Source organism: Gasterosteus aculeatus, chromosome 20, assembly GCF_964276395.1.
Source record: "Gasterosteus aculeatus chromosome 20, fGasAcu3.hap1.1, whole genome shotgun sequence".
Classification (NCBI taxonomy): domain Eukaryota; kingdom Metazoa; phylum Chordata; class Actinopteri; order Perciformes; family Gasterosteidae; genus Gasterosteus; species Gasterosteus aculeatus.
Window position 1 is genome coordinate 4849808 of NC_135707.1, and position 19971 is coordinate 4869778.

General features: G+C 50.0%; 1 protein-coding gene across 11 annotated transcripts in view; it reads right to left on the bottom strand.

Annotated features, from left to right (window-relative positions):
* The window catches only part of satb1b (SATB homeobox 1b), a 48851-nt gene that overhangs the window by 14073 nt on the left and 14807 nt on the right, over positions 1-19971 (bottom strand). For 3 of the 11 annotated variants that reach the window (XM_078094605.1, XM_078094606.1, XM_078094607.1), the window contains exons 4-11: positions 19486-19612; positions 16708-16756; positions 11137-11248; positions 10070-10147; positions 7053-7564; positions 5220-5432; positions 2380-2451; positions 1840-1995 (exon numbers count right to left, since the gene is read on the bottom strand). In XM_078094605.1, the coding sequence (XP_077950731.1) occupies positions 1840-1995; positions 2380-2451; positions 5220-5432; positions 7053-7564; positions 10070-10147; positions 11137-11248; positions 16708-16756; positions 19486-19612 (1319 nt within the window). Of the gene's footprint in view, positions 1-1839; positions 1996-2379; positions 2455-5219; positions 5433-7052; positions 7565-10069; positions 10148-11136; positions 11249-16632; positions 16757-19485; positions 19613-19971 lie in introns of all 11 variants that reach the window. The other 8 variants (XM_078094602.1, XM_078094603.1, XM_078094604.1 and 5 more) reach the window with 3 other exon arrangements.

Here is a 19971-nt window from a genome sequence, read left to right on the forward strand (position 1 = left end):
TGTGCTTGCGTAAGCACGCTGGGAAACCCCCGAGCCGGCGGGACGCTGCCAGTGAGGCCTCTTCCCTTCCCCCCCCTGCCATTATTTCCCTGGACCCCATAAGGGGCGCGCTGCCAGCCCGGCCCATCCTCCACACTCGCCCCCCCCCACCCCCCAGCCACAGGCTGGCTGCACTCCAAGCCGCCTCCTCTGGCGCGGCGCTCTATCCGGAGCTCGCTTAGGGTCGTTCTCTCTGGCCTCCAGCCGCCGCCGCGTCGTTTGAAAAACACAGTTTGCCGTTTTTACTGACGGAGCGAACTCCGCCGCAGTGACTCTGGCAGCAGGAAGTAATCACGTGTGGGTTTTACCTCCAACACCTCAAAACAAATCCATTCCACCAACAGTAGTCACAGCCGCAACCAATGCTTATTTTTCCACCGATTCTCTTCTGGATCAATTGGCTGGTTGATAAAACGTCCAAATCTAAACAATTTAACTTTCAATGAACAAAGGATGAGCGCTATGAACGCTAATTTATAAGATGCCAAAATCAGTTGATCAGCTGGTCAATGAATCGACAATAAATTGTTGTAGCTCCACCGCCATCAGCACAATAGCACAACGGCTTATATGTGTGGGAGGGACCACAGATATAACGTTAAAGAGAAAAGACCTCCACACGAATCCTGGGAAGTGAAATCGCTCGACAATGATCTGCCCACGCAAAGACATAAACATTAAACCACACTGACCCACTTTGAATGAAAATGGAGAAGTTTGAAAGAGCTTTTAAGCGAGCGGCGAGTGGGTGCCGGTCAGTGGTTTCTCAGGGTTAAAGGCGTGCTGGAAGGGGAGGAGCGCGGCCCGGTCCGGCCTGGCGCTGCCGCTGGATGTGGCGATGGCGGCTGGGTAGTGGAAGGGGGGGAGGGGTGGGACCAGCTGCCCGGGGAGCGCCCATTACGAGATGGAGCCAGAGATAAGTGCTCTCCCAGGCCCCCTTTCACAGGCATAATTAGCACACTTCTTATCTGCTGCTCGATTCACATTCACACCCGCCTGCCATGAATGGAACATGAAAAGAGGGGCAGAAATCAGGAGAGGTGGCGGTGGTGGGAGGGGGGGGGGCGGCAAGACAGAAAGACGGCAGTGAGGTGGAAAAGGCCCGGTGGAAACCTGTTCCCTGACAAACCTTCATTTGAGAGGAGGGAGACGTGTGCGAGTCGCCCCCCCCCCCCCCCCCTTTTCTCCTTCTGAGGAGGCTTTGAACTCCTGAACAAAAACAGTGGTTTGTGCATCAAACTGCAATTTGGTAAAACAAAGCTATCTGAGGGTATAATCATCCTAATCAGCAAGAAAAAAGTAAAGCCTTTGCAGATATTTTGAGATTATTCCGCCCTTGGTGATCTATCCCCCCCCCCCACACACACACACACACCCATCCTCTTCATCAAGCACAATTGTAGAAATCTTCCCAACTCCTCCGACAGACACGTGACAACCTTTAACAATAACTCCTCAGTGCTGCGTTTTAAAATTGCTTTTAATACACAGTTAAACTGGTGGTGTGTTTCCAACACAGAGGCGGGTATTGTGCGAGCGCTCGGCTCCCTGGGAGAAGAGAACAGGGGCCCATCGTCTTACTCATCGCAGCCAACGTAAACAGGTCTGTTTGGTGTCCAAACAAGCGCCGACTGCTAAAACCCCGAACCCGCGTTAAGGGAGTCCACGCCTCACAGCTCCTTCTATCAACGCCACGAATGGCATGGCGTCGTATGCCTCTAGCGTCCACGTTTTAAACGCTGTTTTGTGGGGGAAGACGGTGGCGGCGCCGGTAAAGCGTCTCGCTGCGCGTACGGGTACCTGGCTCTTGGAGGCGGCCACCTTGGCGAACAGCGCCTGGGACACTTTGGCCCTCTTCATCTCCTGCTGGATCTCGTCGTAGATGGTGGAGTTGATGTTGAGGATGCAGCTCTCCGTCTTGCCGTTCCACTCGCTGGGCAGAGGCGACGGTTTCACCTGGTTCAGCAAGTGAAAGGCAGAGGAACATTTTAGCAAAACATTGACACATCTGATGGTTTTGGTTGTGTGTATGGACTAGATCAACGTTTAGCATACTAAACCCCGCTCATCTGTTACTGAGCAGCCCGAGGTGTCTTTATAATAAAATAAGAGAAACAACCCAGAGCTAATTACAACATTAAATGTCATTCAAATCTTGCTGGTATTAGACAAACAAAAAAAATGATAAAAATGTGAATATTAGCCTTTCACTTGAAAGAGAACGGCAATTAATTGCCTGTTGGGGGAAAATAAGCCTCAAGTGGGTGTATTGTCAGTGACAATGTGTGCAGTCAGATTGCTGGAGGTGGAGAGGTGAGGTGGGTGGTGTTATCTGCTCACAGGGGACAGGCCCACGGGGATCCTGGGATTCCAGTCCTCGGGCCTCACGCTGCTACAGTCTTCCCTCCGGGGCTGCTGCGACAGGAACACAACACAGGCGATATTTGCTCAGGCTCACACGGGGAAAAGAGAAAGGTAATCCGGCTAAACACACACACACACACACACACACACACACACACACACACACATGCTGGGGTGTAGATTACACCTACGTTTGGCTCCTGCGTTACTTTGCTCAAAAACACTTGTGATGTGTTGTGAAGAATGCTATTATTCTTACGTCAAGCTGGTGATTCAAAAAATAAATGCAAGTCAAGGGAAATCAAATCATCTCCATTCAGCGGCTTGTTGCATCTTGACAAAAATCCTTTGACAAGTTAACAAGTATCCTAATAAAAGCATTACCCACCAACTATTTGCATATGAATCATTCCATACGAGGCTTTTCAAAGGACACGTCGGCGCGGTTGTGTGAGCACAAGCGCACAGAATTCAAATAAACTATAATAACAGCTACTAACTCGCGGCCCACGGTCTGCGATTAAAACAGAAAAAGCCCCATATATTCAAGTATTTGTCTAGACGCCTAATAAGAGCTGCTGCGTGTGTCAAAAGACGACCGCGTAATACTAAAGATTTGCGGTGAAACCCGAATGCCGGAGCGTCTCTGGGCCTTTCATCAGTTCTGTTTTTTTTTTTTTTTTTTACAGCGCGGGCTCGTCGGTCTGAGTGCCACGTCGAGCTAATTGTCAAGGCCGGGACGTGCGCTAACTGGCTTCGTGGAGGTGGAGGGGGGGATTCTGTCGCGCCGACCCATCAGCACACGTCAGAGGAACATACCTCCGCATCTGTTTTTATGAGGCCAATAAAACCCCTCCTCAGTCTCTGGCTCAATTGCCACCCTGTCTGATTTATGTGCTTAGATTCGCAGCGCATTGCTCCGTCGGAGCGGCTGGCAGATGGCCAGGAGTACGAAGTGTGTGAGGTGTGTGAGGTGTGTGAGCGCCTGCGTCACTGAGAACGGGCCCGCGTGACGGATGTTGACGGGTGGAGGTCTTACAGGTGGAGGTATTCTTTTGATTTGTCAACGGTTGTTTGACAGAGAAAACCGCCAAACGTGCGTTTGGGCCGCGCTTTGAAATAGTTTGTTCAGCTCAGACGGATCTTCTTCTGCAGGGACAGTCGAGCTACAGATGGAAACTTAAAAACAACCTACCAGCAGTTCAGGAGACAGTTAATCTGTGGAAAAATCTGGTTCCTCTGAATACTTGTCCCAAATGGGATTTGTAAGCTGTCAATCAAAAGCTCGTCCTCCCATCAAACCGTTAAACCAGGCAGCTCTTCAGGATCATTTTTTGGTTGCAAAATGAGGAGCCGCTGATTGATTGACAGCCGCTCGGAAAGGAGTCAGTTAGAGCAAATATGAGAAGAAGTTATTCTCTTTAAAGTTCCGGCCCGTAGTTTTAACCATGGGCTTAAAGTTCTTGTGAACCCCCCCCGACACAGCCCCTAATTGTAAAGAAGCGCCGTTTAAGTCCAGCACCGCTGCTTCAGAATGCCACTCTTTCTCTTTCTGGTTTGGCCACTGGCGACATGCGGAGCAGTTCCACGGGGGGAGGTCTCCGTGTTGGAGGCGTGGGGGCTCGCTGGTTCGCTCGTTCTTCCCTCTCCTCCGAGATAAAGAGCCAGATCTTCACACAGACGACCTTTTGCCGGCCGGTGTCGCTTTCATACGCGGCCGCGCGCACTTCAAACAGTGCTTAAGTGCTACAAAGTTGCCACATTTTTTTAAATGAAGGACACGGATTCGCTCGCGAGGGTGGAGAACGCGGCGATTTCCCACTCCGGGGGGGTGGGGGCGGGTCCGACTTAAACCGCCGTTTGATCTTTCGCGGAGCTCGTCGTCGCTGAGTGAGCGCCGCTTCTGAAATGCGTGCGCCGTTAATGCCGCCCGTCGCGCGGGCGAAAAGGTCAGAATTAGCACAAAAAATGATCCGCCGTCCGCGGCGCGGCGTTCCTCACCTGGGTGGTGAGCGGCGGGGACGACGTTTACACGCCCGCAGAATGTCAGAGCGAGTGGGCCGCCAGCGGCCTGATACAATGGAGGGGGGGGGTGCAGCGCGTGGCAGGAGACAATGTGCGTTTGTGTTGTCACAATGTGTCTTGAGGCATTTGCACATATATATCGTGAGCAACACTTGGTTGAACCTCTCAGCGGAGAGGAGGACCGGCTCGCACCGATCACAACACACTTCTTTCTGAACTCCATCTCCAACGGAGAGATTTGCCTGTTTCTATTCGGCCTCCGGACTCGGTGCAGAAATGTCTCTGCGGTTACACAAATGTCCCTTTTGAATTGGAGAAGCAGCGAGAATATATATTTTTTTGCATTAGCAAATTAGCAAGCCGGCAAACTTGAATGCCCGTTTGGTCACAAGGTTGTATATTTGACTCTGGGAACTACGACCGTCGGCCTTTTCCACCGCTGATTGCGCTTGTTGATGTTAAGAGAACACTGAACGAATGCTGAAGCTTTTTCCTTTCCAGCGACGTGAGACACTTGTTTGTAAAATCATTTCCAGTTGTTCTCTCCGTGATTGTTACCTTTTGGAAAGAGGATGACATAATGCTGCTTTATATTGCGATTAGCACATTAGCCTCGTGCTGCGGTGGCGCTACAACGATATGAAACCCAATGTGAATGAAGTAGAAAGCTACAAACTTCTTTGTGCATTCAAATGTCTTCTAATTGTTCCTTTTTCTGACCGTAGAGCAGCTCTGCCTTTAAAGAGGTCTCCTAACAAATGTCCTTCTGAGGGAAGGGGAACCTCAGGTACCTGTACTGGTCGCATGGGCGGGGTGCTGATGAGCGGGGGGGCGCCCATGGCCGAGGCTGCCGTCAGGCTGCGCTCCCTCTCCTCCTGGTAGATGCGATCGCGCTCGGCCTCCGGCAGCTGCAGGAAGTTCTGCATGGCGCGCAGGTTGACCAGCAGCGACTGGGAGGCTGTCTTGGGGTCCTCCTCCTTGCGGAGAATCTCGGACAGCAGACCCTGCGTGGCGGTGAAGTGTAGGAGGAGGAGATGGGGCAGAAAAAGAGAGGAAAAGTGAGTCAGCAGCTCCGGGTGAGGGAGGCGGTCGGGTGGAAGGGGGTGAAGCAAGGACAATGACCACATTAGAGGATTCTTCTAAGTGGAGGGTCTCCCGACCTGGAGATGTCCCTCTTTTTACTACTTGTTGTTAACCTTCCTCACACCTCCATCGCGGTTTCTCTCTGCTTTCCGTCATCGCTGTAGAGCTGTGTGTATAATTCGGATCTGAAAGTCGGCAATCAGTGCATCCTCTGTTTACTTTTCATTGGCGCGCAACTCTCGTCATCGAGAGACGCCGATGAGTCCATTATCAGAGACGCGTGATTGGGCCTTTTCATCAGCTCTTGGCCACACACTGAGCGAACCATCGCTCCGCTTCTCTCACCATCAATGGGTGTGATTGGGTAATAAAAGAAGGTGCTGGGGGGACGAGGGGCGAGGGGGGGGGGGGACGTGCTTGCGCTTTTATTTATTTTCAGAGCTCCAGTTGGGGAACGAGGCGAGCTGTCTTGTGGTATCCGGACAGGTATGAACAGATACTCGGGTGAAATGTGACTCAGATTGACGTCTTTATGGCGAAGGCGACTCGCGTCGTGTGTGTGTGTGTGTGTGTGTGTGCGGCGTGTGCATGCTTATCAGTCGTCACCTTCAACCCTTTATCGCTCTCTTTTTGTTCAATTAGCTTCTTCGACCAAGTGCCTCTTTTAATAAAAACCTTCCGTTCATCCCATGATCCGCCTCCTGAATCCACGCCTCTCGACACCCCCCCCCCCCTTACTTTTATTAACACAGACTCGTTTGAAAGAAGAAAAAAAACAACAAGCCTAATAATTAACCCTCCAAAGGCAAACTCTCCACCAGCATATTGGGAGTAATTCCTCATATGAGCCACAGATAAGACTCAAGTTTGTGTGGGAGCTCGCATGAAAACTGTATGACTTCACCATATAGCGCGCATACACACACACACACACACACACACACACACACACGTCTACTTTTGGAATTGATGCACGTTCTAATTCTGATAGATCCTAATCAGTTTATATTATTTTATTTTTCATACACAGCGACTTCATAGCAAATGGAGCTGTGATGAGGTTTATTCACCTCCGCCCCCAATGTAGTGCAGGCGGTACGTCTTAAGACATAATCGCTGCCTTCTCTGTGTGTGTGTGTGTGTGTGTGTGTGAAGCAGAACAACATATTTTGGCAGGCAGAGAGCGCACGCCGCGACCAAGCCAGGTCTTTCCCATCATGGCAGAGCGCCAGCTGTCCTGAAGTACGGTAAAGGAGCTGGATTACCGGGGTGAGAAGTATGAATGAGATTTGAACTCTGGGACGTTAACAAATTCAAACAAGGTGCCTTTCTTAGTGCGCCTTAGTAGAAAAATCACTAGTTCCGTAACTTGGTTGACGTGAAGTATTCTCTTATATGTTGCTGGGGAATCTTCGATCTCCAAGTGTTTGGATGGACTTTTCCATTACACACCTTGCATTTGTTTCTAAAGGGACTCCAAACTGACCGAATTAAAACTAATTAACAAGGAACCCATAAAATGACTGCATTCCGCTCCTCACCTGGGTTCTGTTGAAGGCCACGCGGGCGAAGACGGCTTGCGAGATGCCTGCCCGCTTCAGCTCGTCCCTCACCCACTGGTAGATCTCCATGGACACCTCGGTGTTGGAGGACACCTGCGGCTCCATGGGCTTGTTGTGGGAGTTGCGGTTGACCGGCGGGTGGTTGAGGTACTGCTGCGACAGGGACTGCTGCGCCAGCAGCCGGTTCACCGCGTACTGCTGGTTGAGGATCTGCGCCATCACCAGCTGCTGGTTGACCAGCTGGGGGCTGATGGGCGTGGACACCAGGCCCGGGTGGTGCATGCCGGGCAGCTGGGGCTGTCGGCCGCCGCCGGGCTGGCCGGCGTGCTGCGGCGGGGCGTGGGGCAACGGGGGCACGGGCGAGGAGGGGGTCTGCTCGGCCGTGCTGCCGGGGATGGGCTGCTGCTGCTGGGAGAAGCCCAGGTGGTTGTGGTTGTGGTTGTGGCTGTGGTTGGAGCCGGGTGGAGAGAGGTCGGACAGGCCGTCCATCTCTACCGGAGGAGAAGGCGAGCGAAGGTGGAGGGCAGGAGAGGCGGAGAGAGAAAGAAAAGATCAGTTTCACGGTCTTCCTGAAACATGACTGGAGACAGAAAGGTTCATCCTTCACGATGTCACCACAGCCATAATCCTGACTCAGCGATCCAGATCTGTAAACTCGAGTGAACCGTACCCTGTTAGCGGGCATTTACGCTCATATTCATGAGCAGAGAAGGGTTTAGTGTCTCATTCCTAAACAGGGCCGTGCTCAGTGCCCCTCCCTCCCTGACTGGTTGTGACACCGCTGCTCGGAAGATGCAAACGCGCATAAAAGAGCCTCACTGTGTTTTTTGACATGTGTCTTCCAAAAGCCATGCCTTAGAAATTAAGTTCAGAACATCTGTGGCCTCGTCATGTGAGAAAAAAATAAACAATAATAATCTCTGAATTGATGGATTCTTAATTCTAAAATAGGGAACCCGAGGTAGCCAATATAAGATTTTGAGGCAAGGACGGTTAAAGTAGGCCGCAGGGAGCGAAGAAGGACATGCAACTACGTCTAAAGCAGACAGGACATGAACTGTCTGTAAGACAAAAAAAACTCCCGGCGAGATTTTTGTGGCGTCTCTTGCTTTGGGTGTCTTTAAGTCCTTAATGGCTGCTCGGGAATATTTTAAGGCAGGTTTAAACGATGTGCTTAGGAGGGGGGAAAACAATGATTTCACATTCAAAGTACTACCCACAGCCGAGTGAGCGAGCGAGCGAGCGAGCATTCGCAGCAGCAGCAGCGTTTTTTCCGCCGCTCCTTAAGGAATCTTGCATATGCCGAGGCTCTCGGCGCGTGACTGACTGAGTGAGGGGGCAGCATGGCAACATTAACACCTTAGAAGTGCGGCCTTCGCATCCCACAGAAAAGCGTCGTACGAGACTGTGAAAAGCGTAAATTGGTGTTATGGGGATTGAGGGTGGGCGTGGGGGGGGGGGGGTTCTACAACAAGCTGAATTTTTCCACAGATGAAAAATTAAGTGCATGGATGTTTTCCAAAAATACCCACAATAATTGCGCGTTTTGAGCTGACTGTTTCTTAACTGTCAGCGAGCACAAAACACCCGGCCAAGACGGGTCTATTGAGCGTTTTGTCGAAAACAAATGGAAGCTGGTGGGGGGAAGAAACAAACAAAAATAAATAAAAAAATCTTTGGTAATAATCACATCTCTTCCCATAATCCCTGGCATTCCCTGGCTCTGATGGTTTGGCGTTTCTATTCACTCGTACGTGTGTGTGTGTGTGTGTGTGTGTGTGTGCTCTTGCACGGACTGCTGGGGGGCAATGCTCACAAGCACACAGGCACACCGAGAGGCATTTCCATGCAAATTGAAAAGAGAAGGGGGTGACAGAAGAGCATGGCAGGCCCTGGGAGAAAAAAAAAAAAAAAAGGCTGCCACAGAAGCGGGAGTCCTCATGTGGAATCCTGCCACAAAAGAGCCCCGGATTAAACACACAATGGGAATGGGATGTGGGCTGAGGGAGAGGGGGCGTGGAGGGAGGGAGGGAGGGAGGGGGGGGTGTTAGCGAGAGAGAAGGGAAGGGAGGACGTACAGAGTGACCCAACTCTCTCTCTCTCTCTCCTCCGTTGGTGTCTTTGCACCCTTAAAAGAAGAGACGCCGCGCTCGCTGCCGGCCACACTGACGCCACGTCAGCTGCCGGAGCGGCGGGGCGGCGTGCCAGCACCTGCGAACAGGTACTTATTTCCACTTGACTTCAGGCGCAGAACTGCCCGAAAAAACAGACAAGGAACGTAAAAGAAACGGCGTGAAGGCACAAAGGGATGACCGAGCCGCTCTGTCTTGCAGCCCCCTCAAACTTGGCATTTCACCAGCTCTTTCTCTTCCTGCCATTCGGGGCCACGCATGGCAGACAGCAGCCCGTCATGAATATTGAGGTCGGGGGTGTGTGGAAGGAGGGGAGGGGTGGGGGTGGGGGGGGCACCTGAGGGCCTTGTGAGCCAACGTTTGTGTGAATTCATCTGGAGATGTTAGCGCTGCTTCGGCGTTCGAGTGGGGAGGGGGGGGGATTTGTTCTCGTCAGGACCCCAGAGGGACCCCGCGAAAAAAGGAGGAGTTAAAGCGGTTTGCCAAAAAGGTATAGGAATTTAAATGTATTCTAGTTGAGACGTTTCCCAGAATTCCCCCAAAAATCCCCAAACAAAATTAATAAGTGATTTTTCATTTAGATGTGACATTAAGTGCTATTTGGTTTATTGGATTTAGATCTCAATTGAGATTAAGTCCATGCAGAAACACAGTCAGTAACTGTGGGTATTAAGGAGGGAATAAAGCGCCTCACAAGTTTGTCAATTCAGTTTGTTTATGTACTTTCAGCCCATATCTATCAGAATGCGCTTACACTGCAGCAACACGAGCCACTACCGTCTTTCGGCTGAGATTATGGAATTAATCTGTTAATGCGAGGACCTCCGTAGCGTAATAACCAACAGTGTGTGTGTTGCGACATACCTAGTGCATTGGCACGCGGGCTCTCGCGGAGGACACACGTCCCCAGGTAGCCCTCCAGCTGGGACGGTTGGCGCATGCCTGCACAGCCGTATGGTAGGACACACACACACACACACACACACACACACACACACACACACACACACACACACACACACAGTTGTGAGGACAGATACACAGGGTAAAAGCTTCCTACTGTACTTCTCTCCCACTCCAGCTAAGCAGAAATATGACATTTAAAGCGCCAGCGTCACCCGGGCAGCAGCTGCGGCAGCGCCGGCTATTTATTCTTTTTTTTTTGGAGGAGAGTGAAAACCATACAGAACAATTGTGACGGAGGAACGTGTAGGAGTAAATAATGTCGCTCGGCATATGCTGCCACTTTAACAGAAGCAGCGGAAAGACAAAGAAAGAAACATCAGATAAGATGTGATCACAACACGCTGTTTGCATGAAGGCTGTGAAAACATTTTGATGCAATATCTCATCTGCCATCCCGGCAAAGGCAAAAAAACAGGGATTGTTCAACAGATTGCTAAAGCTAATATCTCAACATTACCCTGCTTTGAGAGTGGTGCTCTGCTTAATCAAAAGACATAAAAAATAAAGCGGAATTCTATCTGCAGCTGGGGTGCAACTTGTACCACACAACCTCATTTCCTGGCGGGTCAAAGGGTTTTTATTTTTTGGGGAGTGATAATATAAAGCACGCGTTGATAAGGAAATCTAATTGAATCTCGGCCCGGCTGAAGTCATCGCTGCCTTTTGTCACAGCAATGGTGGAGGCAAAAACGGAGAAATGAAACAATCATAGGCCTTCGTTTGGCTCAGGCGTTGCTGTTAGTTAAAGCAATAAAAGGATAAATCCGAGATAACGCCGCGTTCGACCGCAAAACTGCGGAGTAATCCTGAGTTATTAGATAACAAGATAAAAATGTATTTCTGCCCCACGCAACAGCGGCGAGACAAAGAGACGGTTGGTTAGGGAACATATTGCAATGACGACTGGTGTGTGTGTGTGTGTGTGTGTGTGCGCGCCATACTTTGCACCCCTCCGTTTTGCTTACCCATCATATCTTTTGTCTTCTTGAAATGTTTATACCAGCGCCCAAATTCCTGACACTTTGCCGCCGACACATTTGCATAGTAAGTGCTGTTCACAATGGAGGAAATCATACTCTGAAAGAGAGGGATTGATTGAGAGGGAGAGAGGGAACGAGAGAGAGACTTTAGTTTCTCATTGTGGAAAATGCAGACATAATATTAAAGCTTGTGGAACATGCATTAACACTGTAGCTTGTCAAAACAAATAGAAAAGATAGGGACACGGTTAAAAACCCAGCACTAAAAAAATAAAAAATTTAAAAAGCCAACTGAAAAGTAGCAGACATGCAGTCATTTTGGACCTGATCCTCTGAAGGTGAAAGAAATTAAATCAAGCAAGGTTTTATCTTTATCAAATGCCGTTGAGTTTGTCTGAACATTTCTTTTTGTTTTTTCCGAGCGGGTAAATTTTAAGGTCAACCGAGTTCCGAGTGCCGACATGGAAAGAGCAGACGGCAGGAATTATATTTACCTTGAAAAAGGAAAAAGGCGAGAGAGCGGCTTATTGAATATCAGCATCTGGGGAGCCGGGCGACGCAAACAGACGAACCTCTTTCATTTTTCAGCTCTTTATTTATACAATCTGTTAAAGACAACGACTTCAAGCGGATGGAGGGTCGCAGCGAGCACGCCGCGTGCCCCCCCACCCGTCTCCCTCCTCTGCCCTCTCGCTGCTTCCTTCACACGCCGAAACAACAAAAGAGACGATATTTTTCTTTCCCTGCCACTTTCATTAAAATGAATGTTTTAACACCTCGCTGGCCGGCGGGCGAATAGCGAGGTCGGTGCGGGAAAAAAAATGTTTTTGATTGTTATAAATATTCAAAAGAACCAAACCATCTGTTTTGAAATTACAGGTATGCCATCTTTATCATTTTCTATAATATATGCGCTCGGAGGACGGCGCGGGGCGGGGGGGGGCCTTCTGGCAGAGCAGCACGGAGGTGCGAGCACAATGAACGGGAAAGAGACGATTCTGCTTCTCCTGCTTTACTGCACAAAAGGAGGCAGAAGGAAGCCAGCTGTGGCTTGAGAGAGGCCGGTCGAACTTTGACCTCCTGACCTCTGTCAAAGCCGTGCTACCCGACGGTGCTGAAGGTAAATCCATTCTGATTAGCTCATTATTCTGATCTCCTATTTCAATTTAGACCCAGCTGGGATTTGATGCGAGTAACTACGGCTGTTTTTCATCACCATCCCCAAAAATGACTAAAACCGTCCCGAAGTCACTGTTAACAAATGTCCTAAAAGTTCATCTTTGAGTTTGTTATTGTCGTCTATGGTGGCTGTTTCCATTAAAAAAGTCAATATAATTAGAATTAAAATACATAACAAGCTGCTTATAGCTAAAAAGGTCATACTTTCCCCTCTAAATCTATTCTACAGCTGAGAGAACATCTCCTTCAATTAACACTAACTTCATTCAAAGTTTTTGGCATCTTGATAGCGTTGTAATTCAATTGTAGCTCAATACAAATCTTGAATGAATAGCTTTATATCGTAATTCAACCTGGTATAACTTTAGCTGTTAGCTCCGTGCTAATGCTAATGGGGTCGTTTGTATCTCTTTCTCTGTGCCGTTAAGTGTGATAAAAGTTGCAGATATGAGACCGAGCTGAAAACACAATTTAACACACCACAGAACCACGATGGACACGCAGCTAAGAGCAAACAGAGGCAGTTACACGCTTGTTTGAACCGGATGGAGCATGTGTGGTTGCCCTTTGTTACGCCTGTTTGTCAGTTGGATGGGAATTTGGGCAACCCATGCTGCGGTGCATCATGCCGTCATCATGATGAGGAAAAAAAAAAAAAAAAAAAACAGGAGCGTGAAGAGGTCTGCATTTGGACTTGCATGATGTAACAAAGCAGCCCTTAATAGATCCATGAAAAGACTTCATTCAATGAGAAGCGCTGATAGAGTTCAGGTTAGGGTGAGGAAGTCAGAATTGCCCTTTTTAAATGGATCATACATTTATGCATGAAGCAGCTCCTATCTTTTGGATTTATTATTGGCATTAGAAAATAAAACCTTCTTTGGTCTTAAAAATGATAATTCCTGTTCATTCATATGCCGACAATCAGCAAACCACATTTTACAGTTGAAACGGGTTCTTTGGTAAGTACGAAGCCCAAAAAGAAACGTGTATTACAAGTAGGAAGAGTTGTGCTTTAAGGAACTCTCCCCCAGCCTGCCATGTTTTATTTACAGTATATCTGGGCTGAGGCGGCTCCAGGCAACACAACGAGAGACCTGCAGAAGACACTGTGGTTCCTCTCTCGCTCTCCCTCCCTCCCCCTTTCTCCGCCATCTTTGACACAGATGTTCTAATAAACGCTCCTCATTAATCAGCCCTCTCCCTCAATACATCACTCTACCTCTCACAGGGGGCCCGGCGTGTGTGTGTGTGTGTGTGTGTGAACTAAACAACACACATACACACACCTATTCTCCCTCTCCCCACTGCTCTGTCAAACACACATGCATACGTACGTACGTAAGTGAAATCAAGCAGATAACCGGAGCCTCTGCTGCCACTGCGGAGCCAGCAGGAGGGCTGTCAACAGGTAGCATGGCTGAGTGTGTGTGTGTGCGTGCGTGCGTGCACGTGTCTCTGTGTGCATGGACCTTTAAGTGATAGCCATCTGCAGCACAGAGAGCTTATCAGCAAGACCAGGAAGTGGCACTGGGCTGCTATCGGTCCCCAACATCTACTCCACTCCCCATCATGGGAGACCGGAAGAGGGAGAGTGTGTGTGTGTGTGTGTGTGTGTCAGAGAACAGCGGTGCAGCAGGCAGGTACTGGAGGCGCCCAGCTGCCAGCGTTAGGGTGTGGTGCACAACCCCTGCAGACCGACACAGACGAATACACACACGTACACACGTACACATTCCAACTGAGCCTGATGTCTTGAGTCGACTGGGGGGAAAAGCACATCCCGGTCGCAATACTGCGCCTCGTCTCTCGCCAACATCTCAATTATGGCACCTATTCACCTCAACACCCCCCTCCTCCCCCCCTACTCCTCTCTCCCTTCAATCCAACACACACACACACACACACACACCCTGGTTGCCCCTATGGCTGCCGAGCTGGTGTAGGCCCACCAAGATGGCATTTTGATGACTATTTGCTGCTACGCAACGCAGCAGCTGGTGCATCAGGGGGCCTCCCAGTGAGAACGAGCAGGGTGGGGGGGGGTAAGAAGAGGTGGTGGCAAGGGGAAAGAGCGGGGTTCGGTGGTGGTGTTGGTAGGGGGGGGATCTCGTTTGTTGCCATAGTTTCCGCGAACACGACCAGTGGGTTGCTGAGCTTGGAAGCAACCTCATAGAAGAAAACAAGCAGCCCGGCCGACGGGAGGAAGGGGGGGGGTTGGGTGGCAGAATTGGGGGGGAGTTTAAATTCCGGCAGCGAGCCTCTGAGTGAACCTCGAGGCTCCGAGTCACTTCCTGTGAGGGATTGACGACGAGCGCCAGCGAATACCTTTCCTCAGTTCCCTCACAGAGCGCAACCTGCCCCACCCGCCGCTTTCGACAAAAGAGTCCAAATGTGTCCGACGAGACCCCGCACAAAGGCAGCATTTCACCCCCACCCCCCCCCCCCCGCCCTGGGCTAATTCCCTTTCACTCATCTGTTGACCTCTCCTTTCGGTCCCGGATTACAGGGAAGAATATCAAGGGAACACTAATCCTTAAAAGGTGCCAATCTCCTGCTCCGTCTGCAACGCCCCTTTTCTCCTCCCACTCATTTTATATATTTTTTTGGGGGGGTGCCAATGCATCCGCGGCTTTGCTCCTGCTCATGGGAATGAGTCTCAGAGCAGGGAGGTTGGTGTCGGGTGGGGGGGGGGGGGGGGGGGTGTTTGCGTTCCTCAATCGTGACGACCGGGCCACTGAAGCGGTCGGGTTTTAGGAGGAACAAGCCTCCGCTCCACGGGGGGGTCGTGGGCCACACGAAGCCCCCACAGAGTAACAGATGTCAACCCCCCCCCCCCACGGCTGCCATGTTTGAACAAGGCAGATACATGCACATCATCTGACCGCTTTGGTATTTCTTCTCTTTGGAATAAGCCAAAAGAAAAGTCCCATGAAGACACGTGATTTCTATCCGGACAGGAAGTAGTGACTGTTCACACTAAGGGGGGGGGAATATCTGGGTTTGCAGTTACGCATTCTGTAGGTTCAGGTTTGAACTGTTTACCAGCAGAGACTTACAACGCACAATGACGTGTTACCGGTTTGCAGCGGCCGAAGCTGCAGAGACTCAAGCAGCAATATAAAATGCCATTTTGAGCTCTATTTAGGCCAAAATTTGCTGCTAAAACACATAAAAGGCCAACAGATTCCACTCCAAACTATTTCCTGGCCGCTTTTTCATCCTCGCCGACGAGCTAAAACAACCGTCGGTTTAATTTGAGATGTGTGCGTAGGTGAAAGCGCGCGTTGGATCCTGGGAGCCGGCGCTCGCTCCCCTCTGAGCCGTCTTCACATATGGACCGTAAACAGGGTGATTACCAGACCGGGCTGGGCTCCGCCTGAACGCCACCATGGGACTCTTTACATCATCAGCGCACTGCTCACGCCCGGCTAAACACACAAACACGCGCACACACACACACACACACACACACACACACACACGACGCGGCACAAACGAGGGTCTCCAGGTGACCATACGGTGGCCTGGGAGGAGAGCTGGCTTCATGCAGAAGGCACCTACGCACGCACACACACACAAATAGCACTTTCTCATGAGTTTCAAAAACACACTCCAGCAGAGTACACACAGTCTGCACTGTGAGAGACACACACACACACACATGCACACTGTGGCCCTTGTGAGAGATATACGGCCGTTTCATTCCATTCACTCCAGAGCTGCCTCCATGATATACTGACCGCATTAATACAATACCGGCGCTGGTGCTTTCTGTACAACCTCCCGGGCACGCGCACAAAAAAAAACACACACACAGGAGCCAGAGACAGAACACCTGACGTGTGGACGTGCGCACATACTACGCCCGGCTTGAAATGTTGAGGATAAACTAAACGGTCGGGAAAAAGAAAAAGAAAAAGCATCCAGATCGTTCTGGGTTTAGGCCAATGTTTATCTAACAATAACCATACGTTCAACAACACCTCTGCTTTTTGGCTGCCGTTGCATACCAGTGTGTGCTTGTGTGTGTGTGTGTGTGTGTCGGGGGCGGTAAAAGAAAAACAAAACCAAAAATCTTGCGGCAAACCGATGACAATGAGCCATTGATTTGGATTTTCTATGCCGATTCTCTTTGCCAATTGATCAAACTCAGGGCATTTGATAAGTGCAGGATAAAAGACAGAGGTGATGGAGATAAGGGGGGAGGGGAGGGGGTGTTTGTGTATGGTAGCAGGGGGGGGGGGGCGTTTTTCTTTTTTTAATTTAATTTTTTTAAATAAGCAGACTGGGCTTCAGCACCTGTGATAAGGGACATTCTTTAGCCAGAGAGCTCTGATTCATGTCTTTGAGTAACTCCTTGAGGGCGTTTCTTACTGTAGAGTGGCTCCATTGCTCGGGCGGCAGGTCCTCCAGCTTAGGACAACTGTAGAGAGAGAGGAAAGGGGACGCGGGGACGGAGACGATAAGGGGGAGAGGGGAGATGTAGAGAGAGAGAGAGAGGGAGGGAGGGAGAGAGGGGTGAGGAGAGATCATGAGAAACAATTCAGATGGAGAAGAGACAAAGATAGAAAAGGAGAGCCAGCAGCCCGATGGTATCTTTGAGTAAATTGATACAAAAAAAAAAAAAACACACGGGTCACAAATTCAGCGAGCCAATATCACAACAATGTTATCTTCATTCTGATATATGGAGCAAATGGGTAATAACACCAATCTTTGAATCTGGGAGGAGCTACCGAGTGGTCCTCAGCACTGTGATGAAACAGTGAGTACAAACATGGAGTGTGGATCGTTTTCCTGATCGATGACTGGTGTTGATCGAGTTCCTCACATGCTACCGGAGCCCATAACGAGGTATACAATTTGACGATTAATGGCATCATCCAAATTGCCACAACTCCGCCCAAAGCAGAGGTTTAGAGCCGTCTACGCCCGCGTGAAATAGACGTAGGCCGAATGAGCGGAGCGATCGGACCGATTAGCAGAGACGGGGGGAGGAGACCGGAGAGACGAACACTTTTTTTTGTTTCTTCCTCCTCCTGCAAGCGGCCCTCCAAGACAGACAGATTTCATTTGGCGCATCAAGCAGATGCATCTGGAGATTGCTCCGTCTCTCTCTGCTTGCCTCTTTCCATCCCTCCCTCTTTCATATTCTCTCTCCCTCTCTTTCTCTCTCTCCTGATTGTTCTGATTAGTTAATTACTTTATACAACACATCTGCTGGATTGATGCATGAATTATACATCAGCTGCATGTGGCGACTATTATTCCGTGTTACTTCCACCTTCCTGGCTCGTTGTGCTCGGCGAAACAATTTGAGGTGTTACTGGCTAGATGTCTGCAGCGGTCGGGGCAAGGGAGGGGGGCAAATACAACACAATAACAATACTGACAACAATACGCAGCAGAGTGGCAGTAGATTTATAGGCCGCATGGAGGAACGCCGGACAAACTACTTTTCCCCCTCAAATACCCGCCTGGACACTTGACTTAACGCGAGGACGCCCGACGTCTCATCGCTCTCCCGAGACGAGATGAGACGTCGGGCTCCTGAAGGGTGATGAGTGCACGAGAGGGCCGTAAATCTGCCAGCGGGGGTGTTCAAAAACGAGCAAGGGGGAGGGAGGGGTGGGGGGTGGGGGTGATATGCACGCAGCGGTCGGGGCGAACATCTGCTCGCGAGAGAACACACAGCCTCTCACACACACACACACACAATAGATTTTCCAGAACACCTTAAAACTGCTCCAGCAGCTAGAAAGCCTCTGGGGAGCAGGAAGTGAACGAGAGGCGGGAAGGAGGGAGGGAGGGAGATGGAAGGGAGGTAGTGGAGAAAGACAGCCATCCGTGCAGTCAAGGCTAGCATGCCGGGAATAAACACAACCTTCTGTATTCTGGCTGGTGGACGTGTTCACATCAGGCAGTGTGTGTGTGTGTGTGTGTGTGTGTGTGTGTGTGTGCGCCCCTCTAACCCTCACATGAGTCTGTTTGCGTCCGCGTCTATAAATGCCGGTGTATAAATAAAAGCGAAGCCTCACTCCTACAGAGCAGCAGCTAGCGTACAGTATGGTGAGTGATGGCACCAGGCAGCTAGCGGTGCTCAGTGCGAGGAGCTTGTTAGTCTTCATCATTATACGCCATGTAGATTGCGTGAGAAAATGCTGTATATTTGGCCTAAAATAGCCGGTGCAGCCGGGTTTATTTATGGAACTATTCCAGGTGAACAACCGCGTATTCATCTGCTGCAGAGTCATTTTTAGCCCTGCGCGGTCTCCGGTTGGCCGTTCCATTCATTTGATTCATTTATCCTGTAAAGAGCTAAAGTCTTGATTCAAAAGCTGTTACCGTCAGATGTCGAGTGCCCGTGTTTAACATCACTCACTAAATCTACACGTTCGCTCATTGCAGTATAAGCCACATGTTTAGCACGGGATCAGTGCCCACATTGGTGACGAGAGTGTTTGTTCTTGTGTATCACGTGCATTCCAGCTACTCGCAAAAAAGCCGACCTTTTGCCTCGAAGGCCTTTGTGTTACGCTGGGTTACGTTCACCTGACCAAAGGGACTGCGGTGCGTGAGGCAGCTGTGGCAGTTCTGCTTTTTTCACCATTATATATATTTTTTTTTCAAAAATGTATTTGAATATAGTTATTGACGGCCCTTGTTCCCCGAACATGACGGTGTAAATTAACAAACAGATCACTGTGTTCCTACACAAGGAATCTTTCACTATTCAAATGGGTTATTCTGCATTTCCTGCGAAAGGTCAGTCTGTTTAGTGTGTGTGTGTGTGTGTGTGTGTGTGTGTGTGTGTGTGTGTGTGTGAGTAACAGAGCTATTCTCAGTTTCAAGCATGCAGAGGGTATCGTCAGATTGGCAGCAGCCTCCGGGCAGACAAGACACACTACGAGTGTTGGAAGCAAAGGCTAATAGGTAGAACTGTACAGTGTGTTCAAGCATTACTGGTGTGTGTGTGTGAGAGTGTGTGTCAGTGTGTGTTTTAGGTTATGACACCACACTTTCGTGGGCGGTACGGCAGGTAAAAGAAAATAGTTGGTACACATGTGTGCGTTCGAGTGTGTTAGCTTCTAGTATAGCTAACTGTAAAGGAAAACGTGTGTGTGTGTGTGTGTGTGTGTGTGTATTTCGTACCTGTGCAGCTGGATCTTAAGCGTGACCACGTGGTAGACGTCCTGCAGCATGTCGGCCACCGTAGCGTCCGGTGCGTCTGTCACGTACGACAGGGGGACGGGGTTCCACTTCCCCACCTGAATCATACCTGCACCACGGAATGAACGTGCGCACGCACGCGAGCGACGAGGCCGACGGACACGAGACATTTAAAAAAAGAGAAAAGGGGGAGGGAGAGCGCATTAGGACAAAGTTCATTTTAGCATCTCAGCTCCACGTCACTGAGGTGCTTTCACAACACCGTAAGCACTCCTTCGTACACGGTTTCTCCTGAGAATACCCCAAACTCAAGGGGGAGGGGGACCACGGTCTGTGTGTGTGTGTGTGATGGACAGGCTATAATAAAAGAGCATATAAGAGGCACCTTGAAACAGCCAGCCACCCTCTGCCAGCGTGTGCTCAAGTGCAATTAGCGGACCCTTTCCCCCACCTACCCCACCCACCCAC